Genomic DNA, 16,056 nt, shown 5'->3' on the forward strand with positions numbered 1-16,056 from the left:
ATCTGCCATAAAATGAGAGAGGATGGAGAAAATAAAACAAAGTGTAATCAGACATTAGACTGTAAAATGCTTTAATTTGTAGAACTGTTTTTTCATTCGGGTAGTCTGGTACTTCAATGCTGAGTGTTTATAAATTTGTCGTGTGAGACCTCACAGTACTGATCTGGTCTGTTCAGCCTGGACATAAAGATAGTGTGGCACATTTGGAAAGGGCAGAGTGGTTTCCATGGAGTCATCCTGAGCCTTACCACGGTTATCTTCCATGTTGGGTACCAGATGTGTCTCTGGCTACTAGCCTTGCATGTTAGACAATGCTACATAATTCATGTTTATACATAAAGTCAAATCTTGTGCTGCCCAGTCAGGCAGATAGCCTATTTACACCAGAGGGAGTCTGCATAAGCAAGGAGGGCAGGATTTGACCCAGATTCGATAAGGCAGTTTGGGATACTTTTGTGTCTAGTTAAATGTATGTACAATATGTTATATCATTAGTAACTTGTTTGCCAAGAAAATATATTTTTATACTGTGCTATAATTTCTAATGGGACTTCCCTTTTTTTTCTTGTAGTCTGACACAAATGCAAGTTACCTGAGAGCTGCTCGGGCTGGCAACTTGGAAAAGGCTCTCGACTACTTAAAAAATGGAGTGGACATCAACATTTCAAATCAGGTTGAAAAAATACTTTGATCAAATTTGCTGGAGAGATAGTTTTCTCACTGTTTCTCAAATCTGTCTTTATATTTACACTTCATGTTAGTGATAATTTACATGGTTTTTGATGAATCATATTTATATATTTTATCCAATCAAAACTTTTATTTTTATCCCTTACCAAGACATCATTTCACTTCCACTTGGAGAATGTTGTGCTGTTTAATGTTATCTTTCATTCCATTTGTATTACATCAGCTCATGGGACAGCACACAGAACTTGAGGCCCCAGAGCTAGTATATCCTGACTTAATTAATACTCTTTCCTTGTAATATAGTTATTGTAAAGTTTATGTAAGAATATTTTTTTGGAAGCAGTCCTCTCACTGCGATATAACAATTTGTCTCCTGATATATTGTTTGCTATGCTGGAAAACCTTTGCCAATCTTTTTCCATTGCTTTTTTTTTTTCCCCCCTTTTTAAAATCAGAATGGGTTGAATGCTCTCCATCTCGCTTCCAAAGAAGGGCACGTAGAAGTTGTCGCTGAACTGATACAGCGAGGTGCCAGTGTTGATGCAGCAACAAAGGTTAGTCAGGCCTATCTAATTGTTCTCTTGTTCACACGGATGGCACGGGCACAAAGTGTCAGTCAACTGATTACAGACATTACTGCAGCAGTAGTTGCCCTTTTTCTGCTGGTGAAGTGGTCTCAATAATTGTTTAATTGAAGCCATCTAGATTACAGTAAATGTCACAGGTTAGTAGGGATGCAATTTACTGAACAAATTGTAGATTCCTGTCTTGGTTTGTGTCTTCTAGAATAACTTACCTATTGGAAGTACTGAGTATTTTATGGCAAGAAATACTATGTTTTAAATTGAAACACATTCTTGATAGTCTTGTCATGTATTCAAGCTCAAGTTTTGTACTCTTCAAAAATTGCTCATTTCAGAAAGGAAACACAGCATTGCACATAGCCTCCCTCGCCGGACAAGCAGAAGTAGTCAAAGTATTGGTTACGAATCGGGCCAATGTCAATGCACAGTCTCAGGTAAAGTAATATTTTTCCATTTGGTACTATCAAAAACTTTGCTGACATTAACATCCTTTTTCCCTTATAAACTGCAATATTGACAAGTATGTTTGGTAGATCTCCTTGTATTAATGCTGGTTCTTGAAAACAGGGTGTGATAGAGTTGGTAAGAATGTCATCCTGCTTACACTTAAAAAAAAAAAAAAAAGTATTCCTTTTTTGGTTGTTCCACTCACATTGGTAACTGACAGCAGGTGCAAGGACAAAGTTTAAGTTTAACCAGAGCTACCATTTTATTAGTGAAGTGGGAATTTTAGTGAGTGCAGTGCGGAGTTCATACTCACCTTGTAACCCAACATACAACTAAAACATTAAATGCTTCCAGGTCTCCCCCTTCTGCTCTACCCCTTGCCAGGTGGTCGGAGTGGGCAGATCAAGTCTTCCCCCATAACCATGACAGTGCAGTGAAATGCCAGGTTGTGTTCATGTCTTTTCCCACATGGGATGGCAAACGTAAGTTGAGATTAACTTCAAGTTGCCCACCTCATTCATCAATAGAGAAGGTATAGAAATAACATCTCTGGTTTAAGCTGTCCAGAAGACATGCAGATGCACAGCCCTTGAGATGAAGAAAGCGAAGGTACCTCCAGGGGTGTCTGCAGGACGTTGGGAGTGGTTGTGTAACAGGCAGCGCAGAAAAGCATTTACCCTTCAGCCTTAGATCTGCCCTCCAGTGTCCTATGAGCTGCTAATTGTTACAGAGTCAGAAGAGAGACTGATTGAACAGGAGAGAGAGACAGAACTTGTTCAGATGAAAAGGACCTTGTTTCATATAATTCAGTGTCTCTGGCTTAATCGAGCTCATCCCCTTTGCTTGTACAAGGAGGTACTGCAAACATACACAGAGCTTTTAAGTTGGGTCAAGTCCTTTGAATGAATATTTAAGTCAATTAGAGAAAATGTGAAATAAGAAATAATGGTGCTGGTGTTAAGAGCAAAACAGCAAAATGAAACAGAGGAAAACTCTGGCTCAAAAAAAAAAGCATGAAGCACAGATTGTAGCAAGGAGGGTGGCTGTGCCATGGGAGGTGTCCCTGCACTGTGCTCCAACCCTGTTCTCCCTGCTCAGGGGCTGGCAGGCAGTGTCAGAGACAGGGATCACATTAAGAGGTGGTCTATTCATCTGGTCCAGTGTTGCCATTCTTCTGGGTTATAAAGATGTGGGCATGGTAGAATGTTTTTTAAAAAGGGAAATTTAAAGATGTACATTTTAAAGAACCTTTTTTTTTTAATGATCTCTCAAATAATATGAACAAACTGTTTAATCGAATCTGTTTCAAGAATGTTAGTTACTTGTGATCTGTATTTCATGTTTCCTTCACCCAGACAGAGAAAACGGGCTACTCAGTTCTCTTTTCTTATTTGTTCATACTAGCTCAATACTGCAATATTTGGTTCCAGGCATCATGTAATTAGAATTCAAAGAGAACAACAGCAAAAAATAGTTTTAAGTACAATCCTAAATGACTGTTAAGAAGTAAAACAAAGCAGAATATTTACAGCGGTTTTCCCATTAAAGAAATTAAAATAACTTTGAAAGGATCTTTACTGGTTGTGTTTGAGAACTTGTGTATTCAGCCCTAAAACTAAAAATAATATGAGGTCGTAAACATCTTATGTAACTGCATTGGCCATACACCCTAAGGTTTTGCCACCTGTTAGCCTTATTTTGCTAACATATGGGAATGAAAGATTTCCCTCGCCACTCCCTGCCCCCCTTATACATGCCTTTATCTTTGCTTAAGAGACATGTATATTGCCATTCCCCACCAATACCTGGCAATGAGATGTTTGGTGGGGATTAGTCTTTTTGAGGAGATCCCTGGAGCTCCCTGTTACCAAACTGCCCCTGGACCAGCTTTTTCTGTGGTACTGAGCATCACTTGAACCTTTGTAAAGCTTAGAATAAAGTTCTGCTGAATTCGGCATACACACAAAGAGACCACCCAAAGATGTATGTTTGTTTGTTCTTGTTTTGACGCTGGCCCTGTTTTCTCTGAGTTTGGCTTTATCTCCTTTTCTCTTGGAGGTAACAGGTCTAACTCTGACAGCAGCAGGGTTAGGGATGTAAGGCCTTCTTAATCGAATCTTCCTGTCCTTAAAAAAAATAATAAAAAAAAAGAAGGTGAATTTTTACTGAGTTTGATTTTGTACTTCTTTTAAGGGCTATTTATTACTATTGCAAATAAAACGCTTTCCTTAGGCTTGTGGCTCTCTGGCAGTTTCTATCCCTTTTTAAAGACAGAAGAAAAAGTAAAATATGGAGGGAAATAAATTGTGAATACCCTACAGTGATTTAACATAGGAGAAAAGGTTCTGCTCTGCCTCCAGATTCTAATAATACTTGGTTCTGAGAATTTTTGCCTATTAATTATTTTCTGAAACTAATAATTAGGAAGTGTCTCCTGCTTTCTTTCTAAATGCAAATGTTTGATACTAAAAAAAATCTTCGTTTCCAGCTGAGTTACTAAATAGATATTGAGTATGCCATGAAATGATAGGGAAAAATGCCAGACTCTGCTGTTCACTATACAATAAAAAATTGTAATGTAACGTATTAGGTACCTTAGCAAGTGCTTTCTGGCTTCTCTGTTTTTCATTAAGCAGAGTTTTAACTACACAGTAACTAAATCTTTAGGCCTTGGTTCTGGAGAGTGCACTGAAACACAGCTGACTTTAGGCTCTGGCTCCAGTAGGACTTCAGTGCCTGCTTTGTGCTTGTAGCCTAATTTTCCTGAATAGAGACCAAATTATCGACACGCTGGAACAGCCACAGCCCCTACAGACTGTACAAGCCCTGTAAACATGTGGCTTCACAGCTGGTTGATGTCTCATTGGTGGTCAAGTTCCTCTTGGATCAAACATCAGTTCACACCATTTCCTCTCCTACTGCCCTTTCTTCTGTTTGTCTCTCCTGCACGTTTGGCCCCAGGTCACCTGTGCCCTCCTGCACACTCTGTGCTGGACGTGTGCCATGCAGATCTGCCCTGTTGCTGGGACAGTCAGATGTCTCTCAGCTGTTTTCACTGTGGCTACTATAACTCAGCCAAAATTCACTGCTCTAGGTCTCAGGCTACAGTTTTCCTTCGCCTCTCCAGAGCCCAGAATGTTAACCTTTTTCGATGCAAATATATGGCCAAACTTCTGAGCTCACCTCTGTTTGGCTCCATTTGTTTCTGGCAAAATCTAGGTCAGTGTCATTTGTAACTGTTCTAGTTGAATTGCTGAGCTGCTCCCCCTGCTCCTCCCACCCTGCTCAAATGCCTGCCCTGGCTGCATTGCCCGCCTGAGAGTGCTGGTGCTGTCTCAGCCAAACCCACTCAGATGGAAGCACGTCCTGAACATTTCTGTTATTTAAGCCAGGTGAAATCTTCTGGTTTATCTGTTACTTTTAACTACGCTTTACCTCCTATCTGATTTTGTGTTGCCTTTCTTCCTTGTCCTCCCCATTGTCTGGAGTAATTGCCAGAAGTGGTGTGTGGTAGAGTGAGAGGTCTGGGGGGACCTTGGGGAGTAGCTGTCGAGGGAGGCTGCTGGCCCCATTGCAGCTGATTGTGTGTGAAGTTTTCTTCAGAGAAGTCAGAGGTTCACAGAAATCCCAAAGGTGTGAGGTAGTGAGAGGAAAGACAGGGTCCTAACAGAGCCCACTGAAACCTGAGTGACCTCCTGGCCAAAATGTTTGATGGCATCATCAGCCATGCTACTGCAAGAAAGAAAGGAATCTAGCAAAATCTAGCAGCAGTATGTCTGGCAAAGAGTAGTGCTGGAGTATGAAGGGTAAAAACATTTATCATGATAGAGCAGAAGAGAAAGGGATTGTTCTTATTGCTGATGCTGCTTTGGTTGCTTCAGCAGTATCAAACTGCTCAGTCAATACTATATGGATATTTTAAGTTATTAATATAAAATGTATTTATCACCAGTTCACAATTCTGTTGGACTGAGACATGTGCTGTACTATATGAAAGCCAAGCAATTTCAGGTGTAAATCAGCAACTTTTATGAATTCCTTTAGAGGTATCTTGAACCCAGGACAGGTTTCATTACTTCATTTCACTGTTTTGGTTTTGTAAGTGACGTCAAAGCTGTGAATTTCACAAATGCTTAGAACAATAGGGAAAAATACATTGTCTTAATGTTAGTCCCCAAAAATTCAAGTCCTTAAAGGCTATGACCTATATATAGTTAATGCAAAGACAAAAACATTGACTGTAAAAGGAAAGCACTTGCCAAAGAATGAGTTAAACCCTGCAGCCTTTAATACTTGTATTGTATTGATTGAAATCACTCACTTAGACATAATTAGAGAAATGCTCTAATGTGGTCAGAAGCACTGATAAACCTCAGTCTCAAACTACTGGGAACCAATGATCCTCAGATCTCCTGGTGCCTGAAATCTGAAGTAGCCCAGTGACCACAGGCAAGCTGTGCTCAGAAGGGAGCTCTTTGAGGAGACAGAAGGCATAAGCAGCCGGCACAAGTGAAGGAGAAGTCAAAGCTAATGGAAAGAAAAAAAAAAAAGGAAGTATTCTGAAGAGCCATTGCTCTTGCTTTCGCTACAGACGTGCATTGTGCTTGTCTGTCCCATTTTGCATTTCCACGGCTGTGGCTGCATTTATTGGGAATCACAACTCATCTCTACCAAAAAGTCTGTCCAGAATGTTTTGCAGTTTGACTTCACAACAGGTGTAAAAGAAAAGAGTCTTGATTAGCTGTGAGAACTGTATCTGTATCAGCCAAAAGATTCTTCTGTGTCCTTTTAAATATTACCCTTCTCTTATCCTCTACCTTCACTTAAATCAAGGGAGATCACACCATTAACTGATGTGTGTGCGTGCAGTTTATTTGGTTCCCTCCAGATCTACCAGGGTTTGGCAGATCTGAAGTATGTGTGAGATGTTCGTGAAGTGTTTACACTCTTGTTTTCCTATTTCAGAATGGTTTCACTCCACTATATATGGCAGCCCAAGAAAACCACCTGGAGGTTGTTAAGTTTCTTCTTGACAATGGTGCCAGTCAAAGCCTTGCCACAGAGGTAAAAGTTTTCATTTCACACTTTATGAACAAAGTAAAATGTGCTTCAGCAGTGATTCTTGCCAACTTATATCAGAGTAGTCTTCTAAATACAAAATTAAAGGCCAACATAAAGTTATCTCTCCAAAGAGTGTGCTAATGAATACTGAGTTATTGGCTTTTCAGTAATTTAAACCATCTCTTGCTCTTGCCATTTCTAAAATTAAAAAAGACTTTAACTAGAAAGAGTTCTAAAAATAAACATGTTCTTAGTCAGAACTAGTAATCTTTTAGGTTAAGTGCTCAGACAGGGAGCTGTGTGCATAATACGGAAGTTCTCTGTGCTCATTAAAAATAGTGAATAATGTGGAGGGCAACCATAAAGCAAGAACACCGTTTATCTGTGCTTTGGAGACAGCCCTGGGGTATCAGGGAAAACCCAGGGTTACTCAATGCATGGAGCATTTTCTGAACTGCATTTATTGCCCTGTTGATACCCTCTCTGCAGCACCTCGTTATCCCATCTGGTCCTGCAATGACCATTTCAAGCTGACAGAAAGATGCGAGGTCCATCCTTGAAGGTGTTCTCTAAGCTTTCTAGAAGAACACTTTTGATTTCTTGCTTTAAAAAGTAATTCTAACTCAAATAAGGCAACTTGGAAGGAAAAAGAAATAGCAGATATATTAATAGTAATAAATGTACTGCATTGAGAGAGGTTTTTAATCTGACGAATTTTCATTTGGCCTAATTTCAAGATTTTGCCAGAATAAAATACCAAAAAGTATTTCAATATGTGCTCTCTCTAATATTTATTAAATTATGGTTGCTCTGTCTGAACTGAATCCATGAAGGAAATAATGGTTATTTGAAAAAGTCCTACTTTTTGCAAAATATGAAATGCAAAGTTATTTTATTGCACCACTATACCTCATAGTATCACTGTATAATGATGCGTGTATGGCCTCTTCTGAATTCAGCACTGTAAGAATTAATCACTAATGGATCAACAATATGTTTTCAAAATCTGAAAACTGCAGTTTTCAGAACATTAACTTTTATTTCTGTGTAAAAACTTGGAAACATCGAAGTCACAGGACTCCCAGAGATTTACGGTAGATTCAGGCATTCAAAAATCTGCTTGCCACTGTATGACTTTCTGAAACTAGAATTTTAAAAAATTGTGTATGGGTAGTTGGTTATTTTTCTCTGATATTATTTGTCCTTTGAGCATTGGATGTCAGTGCAGGTTGAGCTTTTCTCCAACTCAACTTGATAATAAGATGCAACCTAATTTTATCCATGGAGAATTCCACTGAAGATACCAGACTATACAAAACTATGTTACCTTTATTACCATACTTGTTTATGGGCACGTTTTTAATCTTCTCTCAGTCCAAGTTTTAATATAAATCTGATTTATCTTTATCTTTCTGAGTGCAAAAGCCTTTGTTATTAAATGATTGCTACTTAGCTAAATATTCAAAATAAACCTCTTTAACAAAGATGTGGTTTTTTTTTTTTTTCTGGTTAGTTTTTTTCGAGTTTGGTTTTGCCTTATGTTTTAAAGTGCAGTTGCTAAATATAGTACTGACACCACAATACTTGCTTGCAATTGCTTTTTGTGAGTTGCCATCTTCAGAGAGCATGTGGTGGAAATGCGTTCTTGTTGGAGCTAATACTCTTGGTTGCACTTTGCTTGGCCTCGGTGAAGTGATCTCTGCATACACCGAAATGCTGGGCAGCTCTCATTGGAGTCAGGAACCTGAGGGTACAGGGGACAGTAGCTATGCTGGTGTTGAAACAAAGTGCTCCCACCCATTTGTCCACTTCCTATCCACTATTCTACGGCAGCCAGAGTCTCAGGGTCACCAGGGCAGGAGCTGTCACACTTGGGGTTTCTCCAGGTAAGAGCCTCTCTCTGCAGGTTCAGTGTAGCTATATTGCCAGGGCCCTCTTATGTGGATGCTCATGGAGTTTTGTGGCCTTCAGAGCTACACAGCATTTTTCACACCCCTCTGCCCATAGTCTGAGGCTGCCTGGTTGTTTCTTCCCCAGAGCTGCTCACACCTGGGACCACAGCCCAGAGCCCTCTCTGCTGCTGGAGGGTGGAGAGACAGAGGAAAAGAGGAAGGCTGTAGATAAATGAGCTTAAAACAAACAAACAAGCTTGTTAGGATGCAAGGAACCAAGGAGTTTCTGTGATTTTCTTCCTTTTTTCTTTCTTTTTTTCTTTCCCCTTCCAAAATTTTGAAAAAATGCTCTTTTTTCAGAACTCTTTCTGTTTCTTATGCAAAATAGAGGTACTCTTTGGTAAGCCAGAGAGAGCAATTCCTTATTAGAAAACATTACTTTTATTTCTGAAAGTTAAAAAGTTAACACTTGAACTCTGCACTTTTGACATAGAATAATGTAGATTCTCATACTATGTCATTGATACACTTCTGTATCCCACTTACACAGTTTCACCATGACAGAAGTAGTTGAAAAGTGAAAGAAGGTGTTTATCTACTAAACTGCAATGAAGTTTGGTAATATAAGCTTTGGATATATCTGTTGAGAGTAAAATGTAATAAAAAGTCCGTAGAGTAATTTTCATTTGTGATTTTTTTGAGTGATGTATGGGTATTATCTTGTGCAAAGCTGAATGTGTTCCTGAACTGGAATGCTGTTTAAATGTTTGGGCAGAAGCAGAATCTAAGTGGCAACTCTTTCATTCCTCAGTTTTATATGAATCCATAAAAAATTATTTTAAAAAATCTCAAACTGTACTTTTCACACGTTTGAAGAATCCACTCTAAAATCTGTTAAACAAGAATCTTCAGTTCTTCAGGTGTCTTAGTCTGTACTACTTGGACTATTTGCTAGTCTGAAAAGAGATAATTTCTGTTTGTAAGAGGATTGTCCATCACACCTATACACATTTTCATAAATGGAAGTTGTAGTAAAATAACTGGTATATTGGGAGAATGTGGTATTTCTACTCAAATATTATTAGATTTTAAATCCACATGTAAAATATATCAGAGGACAGAGTTGAAGTGTTGGGGGTTTTGTTGTTGTTGTAGTTGGCTGGTTGGTTGTTTTCTCTCTCTTAAAAAACATCATCTGTAGCGGGGCGGGGTGGACCTGGGTGATAATTTGCTCTGGAGATCATTAACAATTGTAGTTTTAGTATTTCAGCTATTTATATCTTTTTTACATAGTTATACAGTCTGTTATGCACATATTTATGTAACTGTTAATTTGTGAATAATTTCACAGGTTTGTTTTTTTTTTTTTTAATATAGTCTCGGTCATTTTTGTTTCCCTGTCTTATTATTTTATGTTTAAGTTTGGGCTGCCAGAAAGGTGTTTTGAGCATTTGGGACCTAGTTCACCAGCACTTTACTCCAATTTCGGTGACATTGCAGAATACTTTTAATTTGCACTGTGTTACACTTCACGTTTGAATTTGAGCCAGTGCTGTTACTAATGCTGAGATCTCTTCCCTTCCTATTTCCATTCCCTGGGGAGCCTGGAACACGTGTTGAGAGTCCCCGTTGTATGTTGCAGGACGGCTTCACGCCTTTGGCAGTAGCTTTGCAGCAAGGTCACGACCAGGTGGTTTCACTGCTGCTGGAAAATGATACGAAGGGAAAAGTCCGTCTTCCTGCCCTTCACATCGCTGCTCGCAAGGACGACACAAAGGCAGCAGCTCTGCTCCTGCAGAACGACCACAACGCTGATGTGGAGTCAAAGGTTAGTTGTAAAAAGCAACAAGGTTTGGTGATGTAAAGTTCTGACCACGTGTGTATTACATCCAGTGAAGGTCTTCCTTAGTGTGAAGTATTTTGCTGCAGTTACACATAACTTTCTTCTATAGTGTGTAATGAAGAATAATGTTTCATTTGCTTTCTTTGCCTCTTTCTCCCTTATTCCCTTTTTGTTTTAATCAGGGTTAATTTCTCCTGTATAAACTTTGCAAATGGAAAATAATAAGCAAAATATTGTTAAAGTTATTCTCTTGGGAATGAAAGCCACTCCTGCAATGGTGTGTGATAGGTATTGTGCAATTAATTAATTTGATTAGTTGTTTACACAATTGCTACTTGAAGAACTTGGTAAACATGTAACAATTAACATTCAAAATACTCAATCATTCAGCTTCCATTCAGTCGAGCTTCCTTTATGTGCCGATTGTGCTGTCGTCTGAGCTGCCGTGCCACATAGCAATCATGAGGCTTTTTGCATCCATATCACCAGTGGTGAACTAACCGTTCATTTTTTCCCCCTCTTTGCTTCCAAATGTGTTAACCTAGATGATGGTGAATAGAACAACAGAGGTATATATAAATATATATATGCATCATCACTCCTTCATGACTTAGTGCTGCTGCATCATTTCTTCCTCCTCCTTTTTGCATCGCCTTTTATAGGATAGATACCTGCTTTAGATGAAGTGAAGTAGCATGTGCTAGAGAAGACTGTAGTTTAGATACCAGGGCTTTCTGCAGCTGAAACTAGGGTTTAAAAGTAAGAGTAAGCACCTTGGGAACTAACTGCCATCATAAAAGAGCCATATTATGTAAGATCGAGTTTTCAGGGATTCTCGTGGAGCATATGTTTATTAGATGTGTCAAGAGCTGCAGACAACCCTGTCATATTGTGCATCCAGGTCTGATTTTAGGCTTCTGCATGACACTTACCTTGATGGTGTCAGCAAACAGAATGGTCTGAGAGTGGTTTTCTATCTGCAAAACTCCCAAAGCAAGGCAGTGGCAGCTAGCATGGCTTGCTAACAATTTAGAAATGCATCTAGTTCCCATAAGGACTGATGGAATTGCTGCATGTTTTAGCATTATTTTAAAAGGAAGTAAAACTACTTAAATGTGAAAATAAGTTACTGAAGTAATTTTATCAGTAAGACATCTTCTAATTAGGGTGGTAACTTGTGGTGTCTGAACGTAAACCAGTGTGGTTGCCCACAGTGGGTGACTGATCTTTATGGTACTAACCCTTGAAAAAAAATAAATCCACATTAATAATTTAAAATAATCTTTGATGTTGTTTTCATTTGCATCTACTTTGAATTTATAAAAAACAGTTAGCAAATATCATTAAATGACTTGTATCTGAACTCCTACAAAGAATCTCTAAGAGATTTAACTTGTGACACTGAGATAATACCGGTAACAACTAGATATTTCTAGTTATTAGAAACTAATTTCTTATAAAAGACAGGTCGTTGCTTTAATACTCAAATGTTTTGCTATTGTTTTTCTGGAATAATGGAAAGTGTTATCCTACTTTGAGTCTTGTAGAATAATTATGTTAATTTTTTCCTCCTGCATAGCAATATGATTTTATTTAGACTCTCTGAGAGTCTATAAATAAAAGTCAATGAGTGAAAACTAGTACAGAATTGGAATGGTGACGTGCAGCAGACTCCTACTACCAGCTTTTGTCAGTGATGTGATACAAATTTTTGAGTACCAATGAGATATAAAAAAATAAGTATCTATTGGTTTTGTTTCTGTTTTGTTTTTCCAGAGTGGGTTCACTCCCCTCCACATAGCTGCTCACTATGGAAATATCAATGTAGCAACACTGCTGTTAAATCGGGGTGCTGCTGTGGACTTCACTGCAAGGGTAAGTGTGAAACCTTAGTTATGCTTAGTTTGCTTAACCATCACTTTGAAACACTTTTTCCACAAAGGTGTGGAAAGGTACATGGCTCTTGCCTGACTTGTTCTGTGACCACATGCTGTAAAGGGGTTTCCCTGGGCTGATAAACTGAAGTTGAGCTCTAGTCCTCTCCTTTGAAAACTTCCGTTTTAATCAGAAAGAGCTGCTATTTTCATAGTTCCAGTATTACGAAAGGTAGGCTGGGATTCAGTGAGAGGAATGCTTTCAGCTGTAGCTTTAACATATGACAGGAGTCCTGTCCCTGATGAGTTGTCCTCAATATGCAGTTATTTCCAATGAACATGAAGTGCAGGTGTACCAGCAAATAAAGCAGCTGTGCCTTCTCTGCATATGCGAGTGTCAAATGATACGTAAAGGATATCTGAGAAACCAGAGACTTAGAAAATGAAATGAGGTATAGAAATAGAGATGAGTCAATAACGGGAGCTGTATGGCAGAAGCCATGGCGGCATTTCACATGGTCATAAGCTTTGGCATTCAGTATTTGGTAGGCTCTAATCACAGGAGCAAGGAAGACAAATGGGTTCTGTGGTCTTATGTCAACACTTTCTCACTTGGAAACAAGATTAGGGATTAGCAATGTTAGCAATTAACAGCATTTAGTACGAGTACCACTGAACATCATCTGTCTATGATTCTTTTAATAAAATAATAAATAGGCTTTGGCAACTCTGTTCGGGATTAGGGGCACTGATGGAGAGGACATCCAAAGTAGTAAGACCATCCCCCCTTCTTCTTCAAGATGTGGAAATTCCAGGTTCTCCCTCCATGAGTTGTCACATCAGAGAGGGACAGACTGCTGAGATGGCCAGGGCAGCACGGATGCAGTGACATCAGCCCGAAAGAGCAGTGGGCTGACGCTGTGCCTCAGGTTCCCAAACGGACTGTGCTTGCGAGAACTGGGCATGGGCAATCGCAGAGCACATCTCTGCTGTATGGTGGTTGCAAATCTGGATAAAGTAGCTGTGACAGAAGGAATCGCAGCATAAATAACAGTAATATGGAGCTGAATTTTGTTCTTTAGTGCTTATCAGACTGCAGGTAATGAAAGCGCTTCACAGAAAGCTGAGTTAGATTCTGATAGAGCAGTGAATATGGAGGCAAACAAAGCACCAGTACAAATTGAGTATAAAGTACAATTATCAGCACCAAGTAACAGAGCCCTTACTTCATCCTTGATTATCCAAATTGCAAAACAGGTAGAGGTACTACTAGAACAGATACTAAAAAATGGCCCATGGGCACAGCCTGCTCACTGTGACCTCATTGCCTTCTGTATCTATAATATCTATAATCTATAATATCTGTAATCTGTATCTACAATGTGCTGTCTCCTCTCTGGAGGAGGGACCCTTATTTGAGTTGTTGACAATCTCAGATAAGCACAGAGCAAATATATGGAAGGGCTGTAACCCAACTAAAATCATACTGTATGTACTGTAGCTTCCAAAAGTAGGAGTGAACTGTAGGATGGGGGTGTCAAATGCACTTTGTGCTTTTGCAAACCACCAACCATTTTTCCTTTGTTCTTGTTAAATAAATACAAATCAACATTACTGCTCTATCTCTCAATTTATGCTTAAGCTGTTTAGGCAGGTATGATATTTGAACAAGAGAAGAGGATTAGAGGAGCAGAAGATGCTCGTGTGGACCAAGCGACATGAAGACAAACATGCGAGGGCAGGATAAATGCCTGCTCCCACCACTGGTGTAGTGAAGGTGGAGAAAGGTGGAAAAAATGTGAATGGATGTGTAGGATGAAGGCAGAGCCTGAAGCCTTAAGGAAAATGGCAAGTGTGGTGAAAAGAGGAGCTGGTGAAACGCTGTAAGAGAAAGGAGGGCAGACCTGTGGCAAAGGACATCTCTGCAGCTGCTGTGTTTTCAGTGCATTTCTGAGAGACCTCACAGAAGAAAGATGTTCCAGCAATGAAGGCAGGGAAGGATGTGAGCTTGCTGATGGCTCTTGATGTGTGGGTAGGGGGTGAGCAATGATGCTGTACTGTAAGTAAGTTATGTCCCCAGTGATACGCAGTAACAGCTACTCCCCTTACCCCTGCTGGTATACACCTGCCTGCCTCTCAGCTGTGGTATACTCCCTTGTTTCCTTTTTTCACTGCATCTAAGAAAAATAGTCATGGCTCCAGGGGCTCTTACAGGTGTTACAGAGCCTGCCAGCCTCTTTACGTGCTGACTGTTGAGGTTGGGAGGCCTGGAAATGTACCTGCTTTTGGTTTGCACTCTTCCAGCCCAGCAACTGAATTCATGTCACCTCTTTGAACTGCATTAGCGCTTCTGTATCTGTGCTTTCTTTTCTGTAAGTGCAGGGAAGATGGCACAACGTGGAAAGTTCCCTGTGGGATGCATGGAGATCATTTCAGTATATCAGCTTGTGATGCTCCTGATTCTACCAGTTTACAGGGAGGCAGTTCCAAGAACCTCCATAGTCCAAGTGAAACAGGATCTCCTTTTTGGGCTGGAAGTTTTCCATATTATAATGAAGGAAAAATACTCATTCCAAATTGCTTGACTTCTTGGGCTCAAACTCAGCAATAAACCTGTCACAGTTATTGGCAGGGTACGCATTGCAGAAGTAACAGGCGTTTTATGTCTATTCATTATCATTTTTCTGTAGTACATATTCACGTGTGTGGTTATGCTTCTCTGAAACCCATCAAAGCTAAAGAAATCCTTTCATTGAATCACCATGTATTTTCCTCTTGCTTAACTGGGAAGCAATCGTGTATGGACTAAAGAAGTAGAGGAAGAGAATAAAGGGTAACTGAGTCCTTTCTTAGGTAAACACTTAAGTGCAGTTGCTGCCTGAGCTTTGAAGGATTGCAACAATTCCAGGCACTGTTCTTTTAGCCAGCAATGGCACCTGACTTTGGAGAGGTGTAGATAAATCCCCGTTACAAACTGAAAGAAAACCAAAGACCTTTAAGTCAATCTATTTTATTAAATTTTTCAACAGGAAAAATTGTTGTTATTTTAAGAAAAATATTGCTTATCACCCACTTGTACCTTAGAATCAAACTGTATCTGATGTGTTACCTAGAGTTTTAATAATTTTGATACCTACTTCCCATCTTCTGGAACTACCAACCTAGTGATTAGTAAGGTGGAGTGAAGTCCATGAGGTGGGCACTCCTGTTTCAGACTTTCTGTTCAGGAGATCTGTTGTTGGCATATGGTAACCATGTGCTTAGTGAAAACTGCTGTGCTTCCAGCCTGGCTGTTGCTTCTGGAGCTGGGCGCTGCTGCAGGGACTTCATGCCATGGGCTTGGCTTCCTTTACCAAAATGAGGTCATCCTCGTCCTGAGGATGGCTGGGGTGCTGGAGGAAAGGGGCAGGTCACAGAGGGATTTCTTCTCCTTTATCTCTACTGCTCCCTTCAAATTTGCTCTAGACTGCCTTGCACTTTGATATCTAAGACTTGGAAAGGTGTATCCAGAAGCGTGCTAAAACAAGTGACAGCCATTGGAAGGAATGAGAAACCAGTTTCATTAGCAGTCTGATTATACCCATGGTACCCTGTGCAAGAAAGCTCTTTTGCTATAAATCAGCCCTTTGCAGAGTGGCTGCCCTTTCCCCTTCAGGTCCTGCTGG

At 39.8% G+C, this 16,056-nt stretch overlaps 1 protein-coding gene across 26 annotated transcripts in view; it reads left to right on the forward strand.

The window, feature by feature from the left end:
* Positions 1 to 16,056, forward strand: part of ANK3 (ankyrin 3) — a 359,991-nt gene that overhangs the window by 215,034 nt on the left and 128,901 nt on the right. For all 26 annotated transcript variants that reach the window (XM_065842855.2, XM_071811684.1, XM_071811695.1 and 23 more), the window contains 6 exons: positions 572 to 673; positions 1,146 to 1,244; positions 1,610 to 1,708; positions 6,687 to 6,785; positions 10,317 to 10,502; positions 12,294 to 12,392. In XM_065842855.2, coding sequence (XP_065698927.1) covers positions 572 to 673; positions 1,146 to 1,244; positions 1,610 to 1,708; positions 6,687 to 6,785; positions 10,317 to 10,502; positions 12,294 to 12,392 — 684 coding nt within the window. The remainder of the gene's footprint in view (positions 1 to 571; positions 674 to 1,145; positions 1,245 to 1,609; positions 1,709 to 6,686; positions 6,786 to 10,316; positions 10,503 to 12,293; positions 12,393 to 16,056) is intronic.

This window comes from Patagioenas fasciata, chromosome 8 (genome assembly GCF_037038585.1).
Source record: "Patagioenas fasciata isolate bPatFas1 chromosome 8, bPatFas1.hap1, whole genome shotgun sequence".
NCBI classification, from domain to species: Eukaryota; Metazoa; Chordata; class Aves; order Columbiformes; family Columbidae; genus Patagioenas; species Patagioenas fasciata.